We start from the raw sequence: 22,274 nt of genomic DNA on the forward strand, positions 1-22,274 counted from the left end.
AAAAAGAGGCAGTTAGGAAAAGATAAGAATGAATTATATTTGTCTTTCTGTAGAGACTACACCCAAATTACATTATAATCCCTTTTAAAAGTATCCTTGCATAATCTGCTTTCAAAAATGCTACATCATTAAAAATATTCCTTGTAGATTGTATCATGCAGTTCTCATGGTCTGGCTGACTCTTACATAGCATAGATGGATGTTCTTGTGGTTAAAGCAAAAGGCCTGAAATAAAGGAGCTTACATTCCTGCTGTATCTGTTTCAGATGTGATGACTGCAAGGCGACAAATTAAATCTGCTTCCCTGTGCACGATAAAAAGTAGAGAAAGGCATGAAAAATAGAAAAGGTGTTTCAGAAATGTGCTGCAGGTCTCTGGAGGATAAAGTTCCTGCTCCCCTGTCCCTTCAGGCTATGAAAAAGCACAAGGTTCTTATGCCGGTGGCATCTGCAAACTTCAGTTTCCTTCCACTTCCTCGGGCTCTGCCTGTGGCTCTGGAGCCTGGGAGCTGCTGGAACTTGGTGTCCAGAACTGTCCCTGGGCATGCCACTGCTGAATGGATGTGCTGCTCCCCAAGGACTTGGGTTCTCTACTCAAATTTCTGCTGGTGCTGAGCTTGAACAGTTGCTTTGGTGGTGGAAGAACATCCACACCTTCCACAGAGAGAGATTTTGTGCCATTGTCTCTTAAGCTGATATTGCTTATCTGAAGAAAAGCCTGGGAGGCTTCACCATTAATTCTCTGCCTTCTGGGGAGAAATGTGCTGGAGGAGTGAGAACATTAATTATTCTTAGGATCATTATTAGAGCTTGTCAAACTCAGTTTTTGGCAAAAGTGCCTTTGCAGAGTGCACTGCATGACTGGTCCTTTTCTTCCCAACTCCTTCAGAGTCTGCAGCCTGTGCTGTGCCCGTCCCTGGTGGGATGCCTGTTTGATACTCTGGATGGGCTCTAAATAGACTGTTTTTCAGGCATTTCTGTGAGGCATCACTGAGCTCTTTACAATTCTGCATATTTGCAATTCATTTTGTTCTCTCTATCACACACTCTTACTTTTTCAGGTACCCCTTAGGGATTCTGTATCAAATATAATGAAAGAAACTGGCATTAGTCTCTGACCTGCACAGGAAAAATTGTAAAATTTATATGGATTTATACATCTTGCATGAGCCAAAGCAAAGGACAGCTGAGGTTGTGGGTTTTTTTGGGTTTTTTTTTTTTTTTTTTTTTGTTTTGTTTTGTTTTGTTTTGGTTTTTTTTTACCTTTATAAAGGGCTCTGGAGTACTTAAATAGGAGAAAAATGGCAAGTGTGAGAGTTCTTGTCAAGCTACAAACATTGCATTTCCCTGTTTGTCCTGGATTTTTGTGCAGTAGGACAGTGAAAATGTAGGGTCAAGACCTTAAAATATCGATTAACTTTTATCATTAGGTTCAGAATCAAATATTTGCTTTCATGAAGTATGGAAACTTTTTCCTGCTGAGCTGAAGCTTAGGAAGGGTAAGGTTTTGTCCTTCAGGCTAACGAAGGACTTAGCAGGCAAAATCTTGTTAAGCTGAATTAATTTTTTTCTTTGTAAATTTCTCCAGTATCTCTTGCAAGACTGACAGTTTCTCATCTTCTCTCTCCATCATCCATCATCTCCTCCATCCAGCTCATTCTTTTCAGTTCAGTGTCCAAATACCCAGAAGCTGCAAACCCCCACTTTATGTCTCACACATATATAGGGCGTTTCAGAGTGAGCTTTTTACCAGAAGAAAGCAAAACCTTTCACAAAGGGAGCCAGTGCTGGCCTGTCTGTGGTACCAGGTACAGGCAGTTAGGAATGGTTCATCTAAAAGTCACTTGTCCTGAGGGAATGACTAAAATTACATTCTCTGAGTCCCAGGCCACCTTATTCAGGGGCCAAAATCTGGAGCTGTGGGTCTAAGCTGCACTCAGGCATCCCCTGTCAGCCAGGGGTGAGAGGCCAGGCTGGAGAAGGATTGCAAATATGTTTTAAAGGCATTTTTCTGCTATACCATAGGTCGTTGGTCCAGTAGTACATTGCCAAAGTTCATTAATACTGATTGCATCAGAGGAAGGTTGAAGTGTTTTCATAATAGACAGTGATGGAATAAACCTAATCATAGTGAAAATGACTTTATAAACTTCCTGTGCACTAACAATGGGCTCATGTCTTGAATTGTGAAGGTTTTTTGCCTTACAACAACATGTAGCAAGCTAATATGTTTATTTTTTCCTGCCTGTAAATTTCTTGTGAACATGATGAGTAACACAAAGTTTAGATGTGTACCATGTGTGATAGATTCATATCCCATCCATCCCAAGCGCTGGGCTGGCTCTGCATCCAACCCATGCAGCCTCTGTTGGAAGCAGCACACGCAGACCTGGAGCTGAGGGAGATGTGGAGGTGCAGGATGGGTCTGTGCATGCTTATTTCAGTGCTTCTTCCCAGTAGGGAAATGGGAGCCACAGCTTGGCCCCAGTGCTGGGGGGAAAGGTGGGCATGGCAGCTGCTCTGGTGGCTATCAAACATCCATGGGTTTGGTCACTTCTGTGGAAGGAGAGGATCCAGCTATAGGTATGTTGCTATAGAGGAGGTGAAAACCATTTCTAAATAGATACAACTCTTTTTTTCTTGGGACTTAGCCTCTAATTTCAGGTGAAACCCATCATTCTCTGTGATTCTGACTGGATACCCTGTTAATTGTACTCTGTAGTGGCCCTGCTCCCTGCTTCCTGCTGCTAACAGACACCAGAGCTGATGGTGCAAAGTACTGCTGGATGTAACAGCTCTGTACAGGAAGGCACCTGGTGGATTTTCTCATCAGAGCCTGCCATTTTATAACCAGCTGAATGGCAAAGCTGTTTTTCTAGAAGGCGACCCCTCACCCTGCTCTGTTCCAAGCCCTGGTGGGGCCAGGGGCTGTCACAGCCTGTCCTGTTGTGTGACACTCAGCTGTACCCACGCAGTGCTGGGGAGGATGTGGCACTCAGGCTGCCACCACCCTGCTGCTGTGCCAGGGCCTGCCTTCCCCTCTGCTTTTTGCAGTGTTGTTTTTATAAGGATACCAGATTTCACACCAACCCGACAGCACTGCAGAATCTCTGACTGATTTTTTTTTTTTTTTTTTTTTTTTTTTGCACTCTGTATTTCGTGGGTTTGATATTTTGTCTGATGCATGTCACTGTGAGGACATCAAGACAGGGTGGCTCGTGACACCACCACATGCAGTGAGGAGCCAACTCATCCTGGGGAGAGGGTGGGCAGGGAGCAACACTCTGATCTGTCACTCAGGAGAGGCCTTGGACTTGAGGAGTGCATTCCAGCTGTTTTTACTGGCATTGCATTTGCTTTAACAGATTCTCAGCAGAATGAGGAATCCAGCTCTGCTGGTGCGAGTGCAGGAGACAGCAATTTCTGCTCCCAGCAAATTCTGCTCCCAGCAATTTCTGCTCTCAGCAGTGGGGCTGGAGGGAGCTGTGGGATCTCATCCAGGTCAGGGAACACTGTGAGAATCCACTGCAAACATGCAATGTTTGCCCTGGCTGGGTGTCTGACCCTTTTATGAATCATCTAGGGAAAGGGGTCAAGATTGTGTTAATTGCATGATGCAGGGGTGTAAAAAAGGTCCTTGCTTTTCCCTAAGAAGGTCTGTAATACAATGACTTTCACTGCTGGCAGGGGTGCTGCAGGAATTGAGTTATGGCTGGAAATTAGATATGCATAGCCTGGCCCAACGATCATTAAGGGAGATACGGTAATCAGCTGCCAGTGTTCAAGGGCTGTAAACACCCAGAAGAGAAAGATAGGTTTTTTGGGTGGTCTACAAAGTTCTAAGTAGGAGAAAAGGTATAAAACCAAGCAAATTAAAATGGAGGCATCAAGGAAAAAACTCTTAATGTTGAGTACTCTCAGCCTAAAAGACCTAACACTCAAGTCATGTAAAACAGGATTGAACATAACAAAAGAGTATATTTCAAGCTGAAAGTGAACTTGAGTGCTTTAATATTCCTTTCACCTCTTATTTCCCTAGTCCTGTGTTTCATTAGCATTTTTCATACTTTTTTCTCAACATGTGGTTTTTATTTAGCTCCTGAAGATGATAGTGCTTGAAGTGATGTGTTATTGTGGAGGTAGCACAAACACCACTCCAATTATGATTTTGCCTTTGTTGCCATGGTGAAGTTTAAATCTATTTTAGGCCAAGGACTGATTATTGCTGGAACTTATGGTAGGAGGTAAGTGTATCTGGGGAAGGTGAGAACCCATCACTGCTGGTACCAGCAGTCAGCCTAGCACACTGTGAGTTTCACAGTTCCCAAATTGCTGACATCTCTGTGTTCCCTGCAGCTCTCACCTTGAGGTTTTGATTTTGGTACCTCTTCTCTGTTGCTGTAAGCTCCTTAAGCTCTTATGGACATGTATTTTTATTTATTCCCTTCTACTTAAAATGTTCTCAAAGATTATGGAAGTTCAATGTTCCCCATGGTCCTCACCCCCAGTCTCCTACCATCCTTGTGTTTCCTTTGTTTTGTGTGTCAAATGAGGTGTGTCCCCATTAAGACAGAGGTCAGGAAAATCTGGAGACTGTAGCTAATGAATTAATGTTCTCATTTGCATAATTGATGGTTATATATCTCCTCAGTGACATGGTTTGCTGTGATACTTAAAGCTATTTTTGGTTTTGATTCCTCTGCCCTGCTGTTCTCGGCTGTCTACAGTTAAGGTATATTACTAGACAGTGAAAAAAAACCAACCTGACCCCAAAGCCCAAATTTTACAAGTTCCAATTGAATGCTTTAATCCTTTAATGCATTTCTGTTCACTGGCATATTTATAGTGGCTCAGCTCTAAATCTCTCATGGGTGTTAGAGCAAGGGGAGTCAGTGAAACATCTGCATGTGCTTGGGGCTGGAGTACAGGGGAAAGAAAATATATAGGAGGCAGAAGAGAAATAGCTGAAAAATGAGAGTGGAAATCAGTTCTTTCCTGTATTGCCTGGGGGTTTATGTTTAATATACATCCCTTTCCCTTAACTTTGTGTTCTGGAGCTGAGCTCCCAGCAGGGGCCATGTGCCCTGTGTGCAGTGCCCTGTGCAGTGGCTGTGCCCTGTGTGCAGTGCCCTGTGCAGTGGCTGTGCCCTGTGTGCAGTGCCCTGTGCAGTGGCTGTGCCCTGTGTGCAGTGCCCTGTGCAGTGGCTCCTTGGCTCACCTTGCTGGGGCTGCTCTGGCAGGGGAGACCAGCTCCCTCCCCGAGGAAATGTTACTGTCTCTTCCATAGAGCCTCTCTAGTGTCCTCCCCTCCCTGTGAGGCAGCTCTGAGGGAACAGAAGGCACTGGACACAGGGCTGGAAGCTGTGCTCTCCCCACATCCCAGTGTTTTCCTCTTTTTTTGGTCAAATTTGACCCGATGCCGTGGCCAGCTCTCCATGAGGGAAACCTCAGTGGGAGCAATGCACTGGACTGTGCAAGGCAGGTAAAGTGAGCTGTGCAAAGACGAGTGTGATGGAGAAGAGGAGGAGGAGGAGGAGGAGGGATGCTGCAGAGGCTGGGCACAGTGGGGGAAATGCCTGTCCAGGTGGGTCCCCACCAGCTGCCAACCACAGCCAGAGCAGTGCCTGGATCCCAGGAGTCACTCTGTGTCATGGGAGACTTTCCATTCCTTTTGCTGATTACTTTTCAGTAAGTTTAATTATTAAATTCCTGGAAAGCTTTGCTTACACTTCAAGTGTTTACTCTTCAATCATAATTCCTCCCCTGTTTTTCAACAAGGATATGTAGTAAACTATACAATATCCAACGCCGGTGGCACCAAATGCTGCGGTTGGAACTGAGATCGAATTTCCTGACTGTATAAACGGCTCGGACACATCTCGGGAGCGGCACATGGTTTGTCAGCGCCCCGGGAAATGGAGCTGGGGCGGCTCCAGCGGCCCTCGGGCTCTTGTGCCGCACCTTTCGAGTGTCCCTCGCTGTGTCCCCCACGGGCTGATCCGCTTTACCCGGGACGGGGGCGCGGTGGGGCCGGGAGCGGGCCGGGAGTGAACCAGGAGAGAGCCGGCTCGCGGTGCCACGGCGCCCTCTGCTGCCCGTCCGCGCCGCTGCACCGCGCTGCCGGACAGCCTTCCCGGCTCCCCCGGAATTCCCGGCCCACAGCCCGCTTTCCCTGCCCGCATCCCACATTCCCCGCCCGCATTTTCCGCTCTCAGCCCGCATTCCCTGCCCGTATCCCGCATTCCCTGCTGTCACTCAGCATTCCCGCCCTCGCCCCGCCGCGTTCGGAGCGGGCAGGCCGGTGCGGGGTGGCCGGAGGAACCCCATAAATGCCGACTGGAGGCGGGTATTGCCATCCCGCGGGCAGTTCCCAAAGGAAGAGCCCTGTCCCAGCACCTGGTCCCCGGTGTCGGGAGTTCAGTCGGGGTTTGACAGGAGCCCCCCGGAGCGGAGCGCCGCCCTTCATCCCCGCCAGGCCGCAGTCTCCAGCTGTCCCCGCCACTGCCGGGGCTCCTGAAGGCCCGGCTGCACAGCGGGCTCTGAGGAGAGTTCCTGCAGTTCTTCTCTCACCGCTGTCTCTCCCCCACGGCTGTCTCCAGCTCAGAATCCTGAAAGCCTTTCCGCCAGCAGCGGCAGCAGTAAGTGCTCTCACACGAGTATCTGCTGGCTGGGGATTTCCTGTCATCCCCGCTGTCCACATTCGGCTTTTCTATCATATCTCTGTGTCTTCTCAAACAGCAAATGAGTGCTTTGCCTGTTCTGACTTTATCTGCTGTACAAAACTGCAGTGTTGGGTGAGGGCTGTGAGTTACTTTGTTTCTCAAAGTTCAGGGCAAGGATTATTTTAATTCCGGGTTAAAAAGTGAAAGAATCAGCACGGAGTAGTACTCATCCATGTGTTCCTGCAGACTGGGACCTCTCACTCCCTTTCCAACCAAAATACCAGCTCTGGGCATGCTGAAAAGCATGAGCACTATGTGGGGTGGCTCTTTCCATCCCCAGGGCTCACAGACTTTGGTTTGCCTGCTAGTCAGGGTATAATCTGGAAAAAGCACACACTGTGGAGAGTAGGTGATGAATGCCTGTGAAATCCTGGCTCTGGGAAGAGCCACTCCTGCCAGATGTGATAATGTTGTCCTCTGACAAATGGTCATGGCTTGGCCTTGTGCAGATAACCACGTTGTTGGTGTGTTACCCTCAGCTATTGATCCTGCTGGGGAAGGGCTCCCTGTCCTACAGCCATCCATCCCGCCTCCACAGTGCTCAGCTCTCACAGCCCACGGGGCTTGGCTCCACTTCTCCCTTTCGCTGGCACTTCTGCACAGCACAGACTAACAATCCCACATGCGCATTTCCATTTATCTCACACCTTTCAGCTGGAAGTCCAAGAGCTTACCCCCTGGGAATCAGGCTGTGCACAGAACAGTGAGATAAGTAGGGAGCACAGAGGGATCACCCAGTCAGCATTTGCATAGCACAGCTGCTCCCCATAACACAGCAGACACTTAGCAGAATTCCAGAGTATCCAAACACAACGTTTGGACCAGCTGTTTCCAAACTTACTGAAGTTGCCAATCCACAAAGTGCTGTGCTCACTGCAGTACTCGGGTGCAGTGGGGACAGGCTTGCCCTTCCCAGGGGCACAGCCTCAGCCCCTTGGGCAGTGAGTGCAGCACACATCCTCTGCCTCTCTTCACCTCACTGCCCTTGCCAGGGCCCTGGTACCACTGCTCTGATCCAGAGCATCTGCTGGACCAACTGGATCTGCATTTTTGTTCAGTGTCAAACCTTTATGCTTTTTCTTTAAAACACTTTGAATTGTACCATCAGCTCCAGGTTCCTGAGTTCTCCCCAGGGCTCTCTCACCATCTTGAGCATGGGCAGCAGCCACAGCCCAGTGCTTCCCTGCAGGTCAGGAATGAGTGATTGAGCCAGCAGAGCTTTCCTGGGAACCTTTCTGTGGCAGAACTAACTTATTTATGTAAAGCCACACTGTAAAGGTGCTCATACACTGCTGTCTGTTACCTTATGACCTGTGTAACCTTACATGAACTTTAGAAGGCCCGTGTGCTTGTGATTCATCCCAAAAACCTGTGGGGAGAGCAGCACTGCAGAGGCAGGTCAGCTCCAGTCTGGAACAGCAGTGTGCTCTTGTCAAATAGCACATCCCCAGAAACACCTGCCTGACATCGCTCAAGTACAATTGGTTATGTCAGGTCTACCATAAAACACTATAAAAATGAAACTTCTTCCAGCAACAATTGAATTGCAGTAACCTCCAAGGCATGTAATTTGTTTGAGAAGTCGAGGTCCTACTTCCTTGCTGCAATAGCCTTACACATCAGTTCTGCAGGAGTGGGCACTAAAGATGGGCAGCATGTCATCTAGGTTGAGAGGTGGTCACATCTAAAAGGTGATTCACCCTTAGAGATGAGTGTGTCTCTTCCTCTCCACTGACAATGAAGAACACAGAAGTGTGGGCAAACAGCTCGGAGACATTGACCTTGCAAATTGACAAATCACCTGAAAGGAACCTGACCTGTGAATTTGTAACTTCCTGTGGGAGGATGCTGAGCTTATGGGCCTTCTGAATGAGCAGAAACCCAAATTTTGACACTGTGCTGTGGTGTGCACCACATGTGCGGCGGCCCCAAATCCAGGCTGTTGTCCAAGCAGTTTCTCAGGATGCCCAAAGCTGGTGTGTTCTGTCATTATCCACACTTAGCAGCACCCCCAGCCTGAAGGGAGGAATCTGGGAAAGGATGCTCACAGGCAACACTGCATGTGGGCAGTTCACAGGCTGATTCCAGACCAACCACTGATGCTGTTTTACACCACAACAACACAGACACTGAGATTTAGAAGGCTGAAAATCACGCCTTTATTTTTGGGATGTGTCTCCCTTTTATACTATTTTACACACACCAATTTGGTTGGTGAAACAAAGGCAAACTTCACTCACATTGGTCAGACTACAGGGACATCAAGAAGAAATCCCTCCTAGGAAAAAAATTAATAACAAAGTTACAATTACAAAAATATTTCTCTTGTTTACAGAAAATTCCTTGAGAAAAAAAAAATTAAAAACCAAAGCACCTCAGGGATGGAACCAGGGCTAGAAACCACTACTGCTGTCAGATGTTATTATGCCCTGGTGTCTGAGTGCACATGGAACAGATACTGTGCCATTAAGCTACACCTATAGCAGTGAGAAAATCCCATCAGATCTGTAACTACCACCCCTGTTTGAAACCCTCTTTTCTCAAGAGCAGGTAATCCTACCCTTGCTCCTCCCTGCTTTCAGGAGTGCATGAAACCATTGTGGTGTTTTGGAGAGTTTCACCATGCAGCATAAAGGTTTGAGAGCTGAAGCTGCCCTGAAATAAAAAAAAATTATAGTGGGACACAAATGGAATGATATCACTGCCTCTGTTAATGTCTGGAGGAGGGAACAGGAGATGAAGGTGAAGATGGTTTGAGGTGCAGACTAGGAGGTTGCTGCAGGCTTCATGCATCTGAAAAATCAGTGTTAAAAGCAAAGCAATAAAGGCACACTACTTTAACATCTTGTCTGCTCAGATGGCTCCCTGCTCTCTGCCCCACTACCCAACAATTCCCACTGTGTTACTCTCAACCTTTAATCAACACCTTAATGTTTCCCAAAAAGGAGTAGCAATTTGTCATTTTTCCTTGTGTTCAGGTAGGATTGTCTGATGTTGAACAAAGCACACTGGTCATTTATAAGGCAAAACCTCCTGAATCCCTTCTCTGGCTTTAAGATCCTCAGTCTGTCCTTATTCCTTTGTATGTAGTTCCAAGACACTCCTGCTGTGAGGAGATGCTGGTTTCAGAGGTCCCTGCTGTCTCACCCCAAACTGCAATCTCTCCTGACCCCTGTGAGATAATTTGAGTTTAAACTATCCATACAAGAAGGAATTCTTTCAGTGATCCAGCCTGCAGCATGAGCACTAAGCAGTGTGACAGAGGGCAGCAAGCTGTGGCTGAGAGCACAGAATGGGATTTTTTGGTAGCTTTGTCACCAAAGCCAGTGTATCATGTAGCTACACAGTTGCTTTTCTCCCCTGGGAAAAGCAGCTGGAGTGGCTGCTCTCCTGATTAGCTGCCCTCTGAGGTGTTCCATATGTGTCAGTACTGCCTGCACAGGACCAGCTCGGTGTCAGTCTGTACTTCCCTGCTGGAGGAGACCTGAGAACACTGTGACTGCAAACTCCAGGGCACTCCAGAGCTGTGCAAGGTGTACCAGAGGACAGGATGTCACAGAAGCAGAGGCTGTTCCTTGTTCATCTTCTAATTGTTTTTTATTTTTCCCCTCTTACATTTTAGTGTGGAAACAGTAAACGATGGGCAGTTTCATAGTGTGGAACTCGTGATGCTGAACCAAACTCTGAACCTGGTGGTGGACAAGGGGGCTCCCAAGAGCCTGGGAAAGCTCCAGAAACAGTCTTCTGTCAGCCTCAACACCCCCCTCTACATTGGAGGTACTGTGAATTGCTCTAGAATTGAGGTTTTAACATGTTTTCTCAGAAGGAAATAATCTTCCATCCTATGGAGAGGGCTCTCACACAGCCACTACAGGAACAGCCCACTCAGCATTTCAGAAGCTTCCAGAACTGCCTGGCACCAAGGTGTCATGGATGAAGTGGAAGTATCAGTGGGAGTATCACAAATTGTCATGGCAAAAAAGCAAATCAGTAGTCAGTAGGTTTGAATATACCATAATCTGAGCAGCTGGAAGTTTTATAGAAGTCTAACAATTGGGGGAAAAGAGGTGTGTGATTAAAAAACATACTAACCCAAGCTAAGAGCACCTTGGTTAATAGTTTTCTCACTGGAAACTGAAGCCACAGTTTTAGACAGATATTAGAACTGACCAAACCTCAGTTAAGAAATTTTTTCACATTAAGTACTGAATCTGGAGGGAGAAGAGGCCAAATGGGGTGGGGAACAATGCTCAGAATAATGACTATACCACTGATTAGGTGTCTGGTTACAAGAGACAGAACAAAGCCTGGTTTCTGCCCAATGGATTGTTTTTGCCAGAAGCCCTCTAGTTCTGTTCTGGACCGAATGTTGAAATCTCTTTCAGTGACACGGAGTTCTTGAATTTTTAGTCAGCCTATTTCAAACACAAAAGTCAGCAGAATGGTAATAGCCTCAAAGTCTTTGAGCCTTTTCTAATGAGATCATTGAAGCCAATAGAAGAAACTCTTACCAACATCAGTTGGTGCTGGTCAAGTCTTTTCTAAATAATTTTCTTTAATAACACTTTCCTAAAAGAACCCTGAATATTGCCCTTGTAAAACAGAAAACTGGCTAATCTTGCTTTGTACAGAGCTGACTTTTAAAATTGACTCCTATTAAGAATGTCACAGGCTATTAAAAAGCATTGTGCAGCAAAGATAATCTGCTGGTGCAGAGGCCATCACAATTTCTCCCTTTAGCACAGCACAAAAGATACCAATCCTGCAGCAATTTATACCCAGGGAACTTGGGAACTAATCCTGTGGAAAAGTTTCATTAATGGATGAGCATCATGGATCAATACTAATTCTCAAAAGGTACCTAAAAAATTCTCAGGAAAAACCTGAAGTCTGGAATGAAGGACTATTGGAAACCAGGATCTGTGGCCTCAGTAAAGACTTTTGCTGTAGCCTATGAAAATTCTTCTTGCTTCTTTCTCTGAAGAACAGCCCTTCCTGTTCTTCATGTGCCACCTCTTCATGTTCAGCCCTCCCATGGGAGCCAGCTGCCCTTCCTCTGCAGGTAGTTTAGTTAAAGTAGTTGCCTAAATTACCCCAGAGCAATTGTTCCTGACCTACAGTAAGGTTAACACAGACCTGAACCTTCAGGTCCTCACAGTTGTGTCTATCTCACAACCACATCACCTGTTCTGGCAACTTTCCTCCTAACACACAGTTAAACAGATGCTGGATTTGGTTTAGGACCACCTTTAACAGTGGCATTACTTACAGACAGCAAATTCAGAGGCCTCACATGGCTGAAAAGGGAAGCACTTTCCTGTGCTAATGCAGCTGTACATCCAAGCTGGCATAAAACAACATCCAAAAGAACCTGCTAGCCATCCAACTGTGTGAATTCTTCCAAGCACTTGGACAAGATAGGAGGTGCTCACCACAAAGCCTTGGCCTGCCCCTTGAAAGGCTGTTCCCTGTCTTTAGAGCTTTCCTGCACTGCTTTCCCTGGGATGCACTCTTACCTCTCCCTCTCTTAACACTGTGACCCAGTAAAACCAAACTGTCTCATTGCATCCCAGAGGTGGATGCTACCTGCTGACAAATGAAGGCATTCTCAAACCTTTCAGAAGAATCATTGCTATTAAACTGTAGAGAGAAAGAACATTATCTAAGGACAGGAACACGGGGCCACCAGTCAAAAAAAAGGTTTGGTTTTTCTTCTTTTGGGTCATGTACTTCTTACAGAAGATTGGGTGAGTTTATTTTTTTTCTTTCCATTTCCAGAATGAGGACAGTCAGATCGTGCTACCTTACAAAGGTCCTATGCAAATTAATTATTCAAAGATTTTAAGGGGCTGTGACAAAAGAAGCTTTAGCAATTATAATTTTTATATTATCGTTGTAAGTGTAAGTGAACCTTCCCCTTTTGCTTTTATCTGAAGGGATCCCAACCTCTACTGGATTATCATCCCTGCGCCAGGGTGCAGATAAGACACCAAATGGTTTCCACGGGTGCATTCACGATGTCAGGATCAACAACGAGCTGCAGGACTTCAAGGATTTACCACAGCAGTCACTGGGAGTCCTTCCTGGCTGCAAATCCTGTAACATCTGCAAGCATGGGATCTGCCGATCCCTGGAGAAAACGAGTGTGGTTTGTGAATGTCACCCAGGCTGGATGGGCCCTCTGTGTGACCAGGAAATTGGAGATCCATGTCTTAACCACAAGTAAGCTTGAACAAATGCTGACAGGAGAGCAAAAGCTTTACAGCTAATGCATATTTCATATTTCATCTTGCAAAACTGCATCTGACTGTTTTTGGAGGTGCTGGGTCCCCACATGAGGTTATTGACAGTTGAGTGTGCATCTGTGGCAGCTCTTGATTTCCACTTCTTGTTCAGATGTTGCTGACTTGCCAAAGGAGCTCATGGTCCTGAAGGGGCTCAAGTGTTAATGCTGCAGGTCATACCTTCAGCTGTGACTCTACACATTAAAATACAAAACCTCCTGTTAATAGGCATGGCTTAACCCCAGGTGGTGAGTGCCTGCACGGATGCAGAGCAGAGCTGCCTGTGAGTGGGAGGTACTCATTTTAGGGGTTTTCTCCCAACAGCACTGAGCCCAGTCTTCAAACTTAGTCCCTGAAGACCATTATGCACTCCACTGTGAGCAGTTTTAAATTTCCCAAATAGCTGACTTAAATATTGCACTTTGAAACAGCCCTTTAAAGTACAAGTTTAAAGGATAACGTGGTGTTGCATGTGGAGAGAGCGTGAGTGTAAAGTATTTACAGTTCAAAGGCTCAGTAACCACATCTCCATCAGAAACATGGGATGAATAGCTTTCTTATGGCCAATACACAGGAAACAGTCCTGTGCAGAGCAGCAGACTGCATATTTCAGTGTTGTTTCATAAGCAGATGGAAGTACTTTTATTTTAGAAGTTTCTTCAGTTGCTGTCTTGGAAGGCGCTTTTCATGAGCACATACTTCTGACAGGTAAATTGATGCAGTGAATAATCACTCTCAGAAACGTAACTTGGCAAAGGTACCATTTTAAACTTGCTCCTGGTTCTAATTCTGCAAAGTACTGAAGTCTGGAAGGTGTTGAAAAGCACCTGACAGTTTACAAACCAAAGGTATGAAGACCCAAACATTTCCTTGAATTTCCAATGTCAACACAAAGCTGTTGTGGTTGGACAGAGAAAAATAAGGGAGTTGCAGATGTTTACATGATGAGGGATTGTTTCTCTCATAGTCCAGGGAGGGTGAGGCAATCTTGAGCATAGCCCCTTGCTAAGGAGAGTAGCTGTGTGTATTTCTAATGCTTGCACACTGTCCCAACTTTCCTGAGTCACTTCAGCCTTTTGGAGCTGGCTCCCTAAAGCCCTGCCCAGTGTTCCCAGGGGAGTGTGGAGCCCTGCTGGCAGGTGTCTGCTCCAACACTCATGGGTTTATCTCAATGAGGAAATGCACCTGGAAAGATCAGGAAATCCCTAGTTCATGGGGCAGAAAATACTGCTCTATACAGATTGTGACTCCCTTCATTACAGTGTTTTGCATGTCGGGATCTGACTGAAATTGCTCTTTAATCTCCCCTTTTTAGTTCAAAGCTTAAAAATTAAATGTACAAAAACTCAACATGAACAGGGAATAATTTAAAAGTACTAGAAAGAAATTAAAAATAAGAGAGATATGTTCTTATGTCAGGTTATGCCAAAGGTTTGTAAGCCCTGAGCAGTTTTTCCTTGGCTGGAGAGAGTTGCTTTCCTCACTGTTCTCAGCCCGTTTCAAGTCTGTCCCAGAATTGGGGACAGTGCCAGAGAACTTGCTAAGGATCACCACCCCACCCTGTGGTGTTCCTCGGAAATGCCAAAGCTCACTGCAAACCCCAGGAGCCAGGGAGCCCTCAACTACAGCTGCCCACTGATAGGTCTGTGCATAGCTTTGCCACAAGCATTTATCACACTGGTTTTCATCACCTGATATTATTTGTACAGTAACTCTGCTCAGGCAGCCTGGGCATGCAGCTTGATTGTTGGCACTTAGTTCCATGTGCTGATGCTGTAAAGGTGAGGTGTCCTGTGTGGATGGCAAGCCTTGGTCTGTGCTCATGGAAGAGCCTAATGTTTTCTACTTAGGTTCACAAATTCTAAATGTATTCTCTGAACGTTATCCAGTATTCACTAAAACCTCACAGTTTTCTCCAGAGTGTTTGACACTGAGCTGTTGTCTTTGGATTAGAATCCTGGAATTAAATGGGCAGAAATGCCAAAACCAAACATTTCTGGGAAAAGGAACTTTCCCATCTAGCAAAGAGCAGCTCTAAATGCTTCTGTTTCTCCAGGTGTCTGCACGGTAAGTGCACGGCAGCTGGCACTGCTTACACCTGTAAGTGCACGGAGGGCTACACAGGAACCTACTGTGACAAGAAGAACAATTCCTCGAGCCCCTGCAGGACTTTGAAATGCAGCCACGGGCAGTGTAAGGTCTCGGAGCATGGGGAGCCCTACTGTGAATGTGACCCTGGCTACAGTGGAGAGCTCTGTGACAGAGGTAGGCTTGGCCCCAGGCCGGGAGCTGTGCTGCTGCATTCCTGCTTTACAACTCTCTTCCCTGCCACTAGACTTGGAGGGGAGAATGGCAAATAGGAGATAGAGCTAAGCCAGCCTCCAGAGCAGTACAGGGAGAACAGAGTAACATAACAGTAGGTAGCTGCTATCACACAGAGAAACGGGGACATGGAGCAAAGGGTTTTATTCTCTGCCTCCTGAATCCTCCAGGTGTTGGGTGAGATGTTTAAAGAAGAGGTTGCTGTGAGGTTTACCCTCAGCAAGCAGGGGTCATTTATTTGCACTGCTGGGAAGGGAGGTCTTACAAGGAGGAACTGCTCACCTGAAGTAGCATGAAAGATTCTCAGCTTGCTCTTTCTTGGGCATGTTTCCAGGGGAATCTCACAGATCATGCTGGAGTTTCCTACAAGGGCAGAAGCCCAATTCTTCTGCCCTGACCTGAAAAGACTCCCTGGAAACTCACTGAGTTTTAACTGCATCCTTTCTGGCTTCTTTTTTTCTTGTCTAGAAGGAAGGAGCTGGATCATGGTATTTTTATTTAAGTTATCCCTTTCCTGTGCACAAGCCACATTTCCAAATTTTACATATGCCCATCACCAAAATGTATCTGCTGCACAGAGACAGCAGAACAGCACAGACACTTGGAGGTATCCCAGACCACTAGTGTCACACAGAGCAGGCTGAGCTTTGCTCTGGAGAAGCAGACACGTGGTAAAACTTGCAGTTGTCAAGACAGCCACAATACTCAGAGTGCTTCAATAAAACTTCAGAAGCTTCAAGTATCAGCACCTTGCCCTCTAGAAGTCTCTCATACCTTATCTCTTGCAATCCCATGGGTAGCTCCACACAGCTCTGGCTCTTTCTCTCCTTCTGCAGTTCCAGCTCACTCCTTCCTGCCCCCAGCACAGCCACCTAACCCTGTCTGTCCCTCAATCAATGTCTTACCCTTTCTGCCCCTCACACAACCTCCTGTCTGTCCCTTCCTCCTGACAGCACAGCCAGCAGACTCCAACTAACTCCCAACCAGCCAATTCACTCTTTATCAGCCCCATAGCTGTGAGGGCAAGGCTGTTCCCACTCTTTGGCAATTAACACAGCTGCAATATATGAAGATTGCCTTCAGCACCATCTCCATCTGTCTCCCCACAACCTATCTCCCCACAAAAACTAACTCCTGTTTTGCAGGAGTGTTGCAGGACTCAACACTCAGCATTCATTCATTCAGACACTCCCAAGCTGCTGATCAAAGCCAGCAGACCTGCCTGGCCTCGGCCTTGTTCCGGATATTACACATTTGTGTAGACAAGCTCTGTTTTGGTGGCAGGTACAAAGCAATAAAAGATTAAGGTTCTCCTCATGCCATCTGTTTGTCTTGAATCACGTTTTGAACCCAGGGCTGCTTGCTGATGTGTGGCAAAACAGTTACCACATTTTTTACTCATTTCTGTTATAAATGCATATTACATAGTTGGCTTTTCACAAATATTAACACGAATACTATATGTATAATTGTACAGTATAATGTTTTATTAATAGAATTTAGAAAGGTAATGAATGTATATTTTTGATTGTACCAGAAGGTTAACAGTAAAAAGACTGAGTTGTTTTTTTTCTTCTTTGTAACATCTAAACTGACCAAGCCAGAAGGTATGGGGGAAAGTCATCACCTTGTAACCCTGCATAAAGGCTGCTAACTTTCTGTTTTCTTATCCAAATAAAAATAACCAGAAATCTCAGAAAAAAGATTTATGAGATCTACGTTACCAGACAAAGTAGAGCCACCCAGAAATGAATCTACCAAATAAAATAATTAAAGATACGTAAAACAAATAAAACTCGAAAATAACGTTTGAATCATGTATTAAGGTCTATTGAATACGTAACACAATGATCCTTAAAAATAAAAATTAAAAAAATGAAAATGTGCTGCTAACTGACTTTATGGCAGGCACCCTTCTTGTGAGAGGACCTTTAAAATAATGGGAAGCTGGACAGGAGCAAATACAGATCCAATCACTGTGACTACGTTCTCTGTTTATTTTGTCTAAAATGGCAAGTTATATACACTTTGATATAGTTTACAATTGCAGTTACTTCTCATGGCACACAGCACAGGGAAAACTGCAAACGAACATTGTTTTACTTTTCCTTAAGGTGGCTAAAGTGTTCACACTAATAACTATACCTGTTAACCTCTAGACAACCCACTGTCCCTCGTTAACACCTTAACATCTAATTTCTAACTGTGCCATAGGCTTCACAGTTGGCCTTGGTGTGGGGCCCAGGCTGGGTTAGCTCAAACGTCACTCCAAAATATCTACACACCCTCAGCCGAAAAACTTTTGCTTTTCTGTCTCCCAATTGTCTATTTTTTATTTTTTATTAAGCATACGAATTTTTCTTAACAAAAAAAACCAAAAAAAACCAAAAAACTGTTTTTTCACACTTCCATCTCTGTCGCCCCAGCAGAAAGCCTCTGCCAAGGAGACATCATCCGGGAGGTGGTCCGTAAGCAGCAGGGCTACACCTCGTGCGCCACGGCCTCCAAAGTGCCGCGCCTGGAGTGCCGCGGGGGCTGCGGCGGCGGGCACTGCTGCGTGCCCCTCCGCAGCAAGAGGAGGAAATACTTCTTCCAGTGCCTGGACGGCTCCACCTTCACGGAAGAACTGGAGAGATACGTGGAGTGCGGCTGCTCAAAGTGCTCGTAAGCCGCCCTCTGGTCTCTCGCCACTTTAATCGACTCAGAAGCGTTGTCAAAATGGGACCTGTTTACTTGCAGAGTGAAGAAGAAGAAGAAGAGAAGAGTTATTAAGTATATTGTAAAATAAGCAAAAAATAGAACTTATTTTTATTATGGAAAGTGACTATTTTCATCTTTTATTATATAAAGTATCGCACCACTTTGGGTATATGTATCATATAGTGAGCTATTTTTACCATGAAACTTTTTTAACAGTTGTAAGAAAAAAAATTTCAAAAGCTAAAAGGTTAAAAAAAATTATATATATAAAGAAAACATAGCCTAACAGGAGGAATGTGGGGTGACTTTATGTGTATGCACAACGAACAGACGTAAAGGTGTTCCAAGGAGCTGCCCCCGGACTGACACGGGCTGAAGAAAGCTCCGAGGCCCTGGTTGGGAGTTCCAGGTGAGCAGATCCCTGAGACCAACTGCATCCAGGCACCTGAAGAGCCTCCCCAGCCCCTTCTCTTCCCAACACTGACCATGCTGATTTGCTCCTGGACAGTGGCCCTGCTTGCTGTTCATGAACTGGTTCCCTGGAGCACACAGGCACTGCCGTAGCTTGAAGCTAATTACATTATTTGACTATTGTAATACTATAATACATTTTTTTTGCTGTGTATGTTGTATTTATCTGTGTTCACGTTATATTCTGCAGCAACTGTATCTATAGAGCACAGGCAGCTTTATCCAAAAGAAGGGTGCGAAGGGAAAGGAAGTGGAGAAATTTATGTTGCTTTGGGGTAATTTGGGGGCAAAATGTGAAATAAGTGCTAAGTGATGCCTAATAAATGACATAGTACTTTTGTGTAAACTCCTCAGCTATGTTATTTCCCAAGTTTGTGCCTTCTTGCTCCCAGTCTTGAGCCCTTTTTTGTATATGAAATGTAAGGAATGCACTGCTACATAGTTTATCACACCTTGACACTTTAACTTGCAAAGGTTGTAAAGAGCATAGAAATACCGCAGGTGCCAGAACGCACCTGCAACGTATCAGCTTTTACTGCCACTGTCACTCGAGCCACGGGTGTGAGCTGGGCCCTGGCTGCTGCTCAGCCGCACACTGGCTCTGAGCAGCTGCCTCCTCCCCACAGCTTCCCAAGCCAGCAGAAGTTGCACTAAACCCCTGTGAAGGTATCCAGCTGACACCTGCCTGCCCCAGCAGGGCTGTCCTGCACAGGGAGAGGTGTCCCAGCTCCACCCAGTGCAGCCTGACCTGCTCAGCCAAAGCTCTGCTCCTTGTCCTGCTCTCGAGCCTACACACCCACCTGAGCTGTGCTCAGAGCAACTGCTGAGTAGGAAATGGAAATCAATGCAGGGATGAATTCTCACTTTGGATGTGAGGGAAAAAATTGACTCTGGGAGTGAGTTTGGTTTTTGAAGGGTTTTTGTCAGGGTTGCCTTTCAGGGTCAGGACATACGTGCAAAGAGCACCATAGATACCTTGAATTTTCTCTTACTGTAAGTTTCAAACCTCCCCATCAACAACTGTTCTATTATCTGTGTAATTTCTTTCTTTCTGTAATGGAGTAAGCATTATGGTCCTTTATTCAAGTTCTCTGTCCCTAAGAAAGGTAGTCAGAGATGCTTCCTAGCAGCCATAAAGTCCTTCTGGGAATCCTTACTGAATCCTTCCTGGTCTCACCAAAAGGCTTTCAGAGCAGGGGATTTAGCAAAGGATGAGCAGGAAAGTGGAATCGAGAAAATGGGACTTTGGTTTGATTTGGGCTTTGAAAGGATGCACAGAATGCAACCCTGTCATGACAAGTAGAATTGTTTATTTCCCACTAAAATGAAGAAACCATCTAGATATAATACAGCCAGAAAGCTTTAACATGCTTATTGTTCTTCTGCTATGTCAGCCTCTCCTTAACTGCAGCAGTTCATTCATATTTCTCTGTTATGACCAGAGCAATGTGAGCAGAAGGGACATAACCAATGTAACAGCCATCTCAAAAAGTCATCAAAATAAATACCAGTACATGGAGCTGGCTAGCAATCAGTGAAACATAAAACAATCTCTACTTAATGTGCCAGACTCTGATTGATACAGTACAGCTCAAAAGCCAGGAAAAATTAACTCTGGTTGCAAGTACCATGGACTGCTTTTTATTTTCAATATAACATCAGAAGTTTATAACAGCTGGGGTTTGTGGTGTACAACAAAAATCACCTAAACCACAACCTACACATTTTAAAAACTCATGTGAGTAACTGCAAACACTTGTACAAATATGTGCCAGGCACACTAATACAATTAATGCTTCATTCCTGCTTAGAAACATTTTAATTTCTAAAGAAGCAGCTGCTGTGGTCAGGCAGAAGAAATGCAGCAGTGGCTCAGCACCCTCAGATTTGCAGCCACTCGACTGCCAAGGCCTGCAGAAACACGGCCCCTCTTGAACCTGTCCAAACCTGTGTTCACTCACTTGAGCAGCAGCACGGTGACAAAGAGGGTGACATTTACGGGTGGCCTCACACCTGCTCGAGGGTGCTTTGAAAGCAAGGGCCTGGCAAGGCAAAAGCCATCAACATCTTGTTAACACATCACTCTGGGATTTACTTAAGCCAAGCCTTGCAGCAAAGGGACCAGCAACAACTCAGCAAGGCTGGCCCTGTTCCTGGCCCTTTTCTGTCATGGCACTTCAGTGTTAAGGGTTAGGATAAAGAACTAAGAAAATATCTATTTTGTAACCAAATGATGCAATTTTTGTATGCTTTTAGGCAGCACTTGCCACTGGATAGTGATGCTTTATGTCCATGATTCTCTAATTGTTATAGAATTATTTTAAGAAGAAAATTTTAAAAGCATTCAGATGTGCCAAAAATGTGAGGTTAACTGAAGTGTAATTAGCTCTGAAAGTTCCTTTGTAACCTGCCTAATGTTACAATAGATTTCAAGAACTGTGGGTACAATGCAGTAGTTTTTACCTCCAGAAAGTTTTAATATAAAGTGAAGATGCTTACCCTTTAAAAATGGCAATGCAGACTGGTGTGAACTGATGTATTTTATTATTAGATTTTCATTGTGATGTAAGTTTAAATAAATTGTTGGGTTATGGAAGATTGTAACACCTCGTGATGCAGATTATTTCTTGGTGTATTTGAGATATTGAGTCCAACCTTCAGTGTCCACGAGGAAATATGTCACAGGAAAGGATGGAGGAACTCCAGACATTGCTCTTGGACAAAGTCAAAGAACAGCTGTAGTTAAAGGTAGTTATGTACACTAGTTCCAAGTTTTCATGGCATCACAGCCTAATATTTTAGGAGTCTTATATGCACAGGCAAATTAAGCCACATAGTTTTTAATCCTGGGAATTTTCTTTAATTAAAAACTTTATTTGCTACATTCTTAAAACTGTTTGATAAAGGCCTGCAGCAAAAACACGTTCATTAATTAATGTTAGAATAAATGAAGAAATACTGGGAATGGAGCTGGAGGAGGCAAGGCTAAGGAAATGGAAGTCACACACCCAACTGTGGATGGAAGGGATCCTGTGATGTCCTGACACACAGACACTCCAAATCTGCTGCCACACTGCCTGTAGCTGATTATTTATTATTAGTGACCCAGCAGTAAGACTTCTGCTATTCATTGCATTCCAGCCTTAGCATAGAATAAAATGAAGTTCCCACCTAGTCCTCTGCCTTCCCTCTCCCATGCCCCTGTGCAACACTCACATATTGCTAATTATGCTTCAAACTACGGCCCTTAAGAGTTGCCTTTGCAATTCCATGCAAAACTGGTGACAGCAGTTAGCCAATAAAAACACTCAACCTTAATGAGCATCATTAAGTCTGAACTATGAAGGTTAATTACATAATTGTAGCAGATGGCAGCATTTTCACCTAAAGCAAACCCAGCTGAGCCCACTAAAAAAGCTATCAGGGAAGTGTTCGAAAATGTCTGGGTAGCGGCTGCCTCGGTTTGCTCAAGTTTATTTGCATTGCTCGTGGCTGTGCAGCTTGGGGGTTTCTCAGCAGGCACTGAAGGAACTGCAGCCTGAGGATACAACGCTCCTGTTTGTGCTGCTGCTTGCACTGCCCCAGGTGCTGCTTATCAGCCCTTGGTACGAGGCACACAGTGCTGGAATCCTATGTTCCTTGATCTCTGTGTTCCCTACTCGGCAGGGAATAGTTGGATGGAGCTGCTGCTTGCACGGTGCTTGGCTGCGGGGTTTGCGTAGTTCTCTGGGGTCCTGTCACTTCTGGTCTTTGTGACCTCTTCTAGGAGTAACCTC

At 45.4% G+C, this 22,274-nt stretch overlaps 1 protein-coding gene across 3 annotated transcripts in view; it reads left to right on the forward strand.

Moving 5' to 3' along the window:
* SLIT3 (slit guidance ligand 3) overlaps positions 1 to 18,851 on the forward strand; it is a 473,506-nt gene extending 454,655 nt beyond the window's left edge. For 2 of the 3 annotated variants that reach the window (XM_083871948.1, XM_083871950.1), the window contains 4 exons: positions 10,344 to 10,498; positions 12,658 to 12,943; positions 15,062 to 15,270; positions 17,754 to 18,851. In XM_083871948.1, the coding sequence (XP_083728074.1) occupies positions 10,344 to 10,498; positions 12,658 to 12,943; positions 15,062 to 15,270; positions 17,754 to 17,995 (892 nt within the window). In that variant the 3' untranslated portion in view covers positions 17,996 to 18,851. The remainder of the gene's footprint in view (positions 1 to 10,343; positions 10,499 to 12,657; positions 12,944 to 15,061; positions 15,271 to 17,753) is intronic. The other variant, XM_083871949.1, reaches the window with a different exon arrangement.
* Positions 18,852 to 22,274: the final 3,423 nt, after the last annotated feature.

Source organism: Zosterops lateralis (genome assembly GCF_965231275.1).
Source record: "Zosterops lateralis genome assembly, chromosome: 14".
NCBI classification, from domain to species: domain Eukaryota; kingdom Metazoa; phylum Chordata; class Aves; order Passeriformes; family Zosteropidae; genus Zosterops; species Zosterops lateralis.